At 59.5% G+C, this 1,589-nt stretch overlaps 1 protein-coding gene across 1 annotated transcript in view; it reads right to left on the reverse strand.

Annotated features, from left to right (window-relative positions):
* Ube2d1 (ubiquitin conjugating enzyme E2 D1) overlaps positions 1-858 on the reverse strand; it is a 30,336-nt gene extending 29,478 nt beyond the window's left edge. Inside the window, exon 1 of the mRNA XM_021174639.1 lies at positions 703-858. Within this exon, the coding sequence (XP_021030298.1) occupies positions 703-726 (24 nt within the window). The 5' untranslated portion in view covers positions 727-858. The remainder of the gene's footprint in view (positions 1-702) is intronic.
* Positions 859-1,589: the final 731 nt, after the last annotated feature.

The following is a 1,589-nucleotide window of genomic DNA, read 5'->3' on the forward strand; positions in this document are numbered from 1 at the left end:
AAACAGCACACCAGAAATCAAAAAAAAAAAAAGAAGAAAATACAAAACAAAACCAACAACCTGCTTGGCTTACCTAGCCATGAATCACAGCCAGGAGCTCATCTTGCTGTGTATCAGCAACTATGTTCTCAGTACAGCTATGTGACCTGAAGTGGCAGCTGCGTGCAGAACCACCAAAATAGCAGGGGCAAGAGCTCTCTGCTGGCTCCTCGGCCCCAATCTCGCGTTCCCAGCCCTTTCCTCCCACTGAGCACCAGACTGCAGAGCCCAAAAAGACCCAGCCCCACGCTCTGAGAATAAAGGCCGTAGGCCCACCACACCTTCCCTGTCCTCTCGGGGAGCCCGGGGTGCGAACACAGCAAGGAGGGCTCCGGGGACACTGTGAGGACGCACAGCGTGATAGGGGACGCAGGCCGCCCGTTGCAGAGCAAGCCCCGGCCCAGCGGGGATGCACACACCCCGGGACAATCTGGCCACCCCACGGGCACCAGCACCCGAGGTTCTAGGCTCATCCTGGGAAGGGCACGACCGGATCGGGTCACTCCGAGGTTCCAAGTACCCGGACCCTGCGGATGCACGCCTCACCTGTGCGGGCCGATCCGCACCCTGGCCTCCCCAGTGCCCGCGCCCCTCCCACGCCGTGCGCCCCGGGTTCCTGGGGACATCTTGGGGACACCCAGGTCGGTTCTGGCAGCCACTCACTTTCTGGATCCGCTTCAGCGCCATGGGGCAGGCGGCGGGGGCTGCGGCGGGTCCGCGTGTCCCGGGCTGCCGCCTCGCAGGGCTGCTCCGTGTGCGCCCGGGCGCGGTGCGCGAGTGTGCGGGCGGCGGCGCCGGGCTCTTTTGTTTCCGCCTTCGCTTGCTGGGAAGGAGCCTGCGCCCTCCCCGCCGCGCCCCGCCCGCCTGGCACACTGGGAAGTGTAGTCCCAAGCTCGGCCTCTGCCGCCCGCGCGGACGTCGTCCGGTCACCCGTGGGTGACAGCTGCGACCAGGCTGCTGCCGCTCCCTGCAGCCGCTCTGCAGAGCAAGGTCCCGAATCTGCAAAAACCGGGACAGCAGGTGAGCTGTCGCTCCTAGGAGCTGCTGTGAACCACGGCTCGCTCCTCTTCGCACAGACCCTGCGGCGGATCTTAACTTCCTTTGCAGATAATTCTGTCTCTTCCCTGTTCGCCCCTGGGGGCCTGAGGAGTCTTCGTCAATTGCACTCCACCTTTTTTTTTTTTTTTTTTTTTTTGAGACAAGGTTTCCCTTTATGTCTTTTTGTCTCCACCTCCCAGAAAAGGGATTGAAGACAGCTTTCCACACACCCAACCGTTACGTGGTCTCTGGCATCCGAACTCAGGTCCTCAGGCTTTGTGGCAAGCAGTTTACCCACTGAGGTGTCCTCCAGCCCCTTCTCAGTTCTTGTGATCTCAGATCTTGCTTGTCCTTTCAACCATGACTTCTTGGCTTGGCACCTGCAGGTCAGTCTTGGATTTCTGACGACGTTGGTCAGTCTTAGGTTTCTGATGACTAAAGTCAATCCGTTCCTTATCTAAAATGGTTTTGAATCCCATATTGCTTCTCAAAACACTCAACACTCACTGTCG

This window comes from Mus caroli, chromosome 10 (genome assembly GCF_900094665.2).
Source record: "Mus caroli chromosome 10, CAROLI_EIJ_v1.1, whole genome shotgun sequence".
Taxonomy (NCBI): domain Eukaryota; kingdom Metazoa; phylum Chordata; class Mammalia; order Rodentia; family Muridae; genus Mus; species Mus caroli.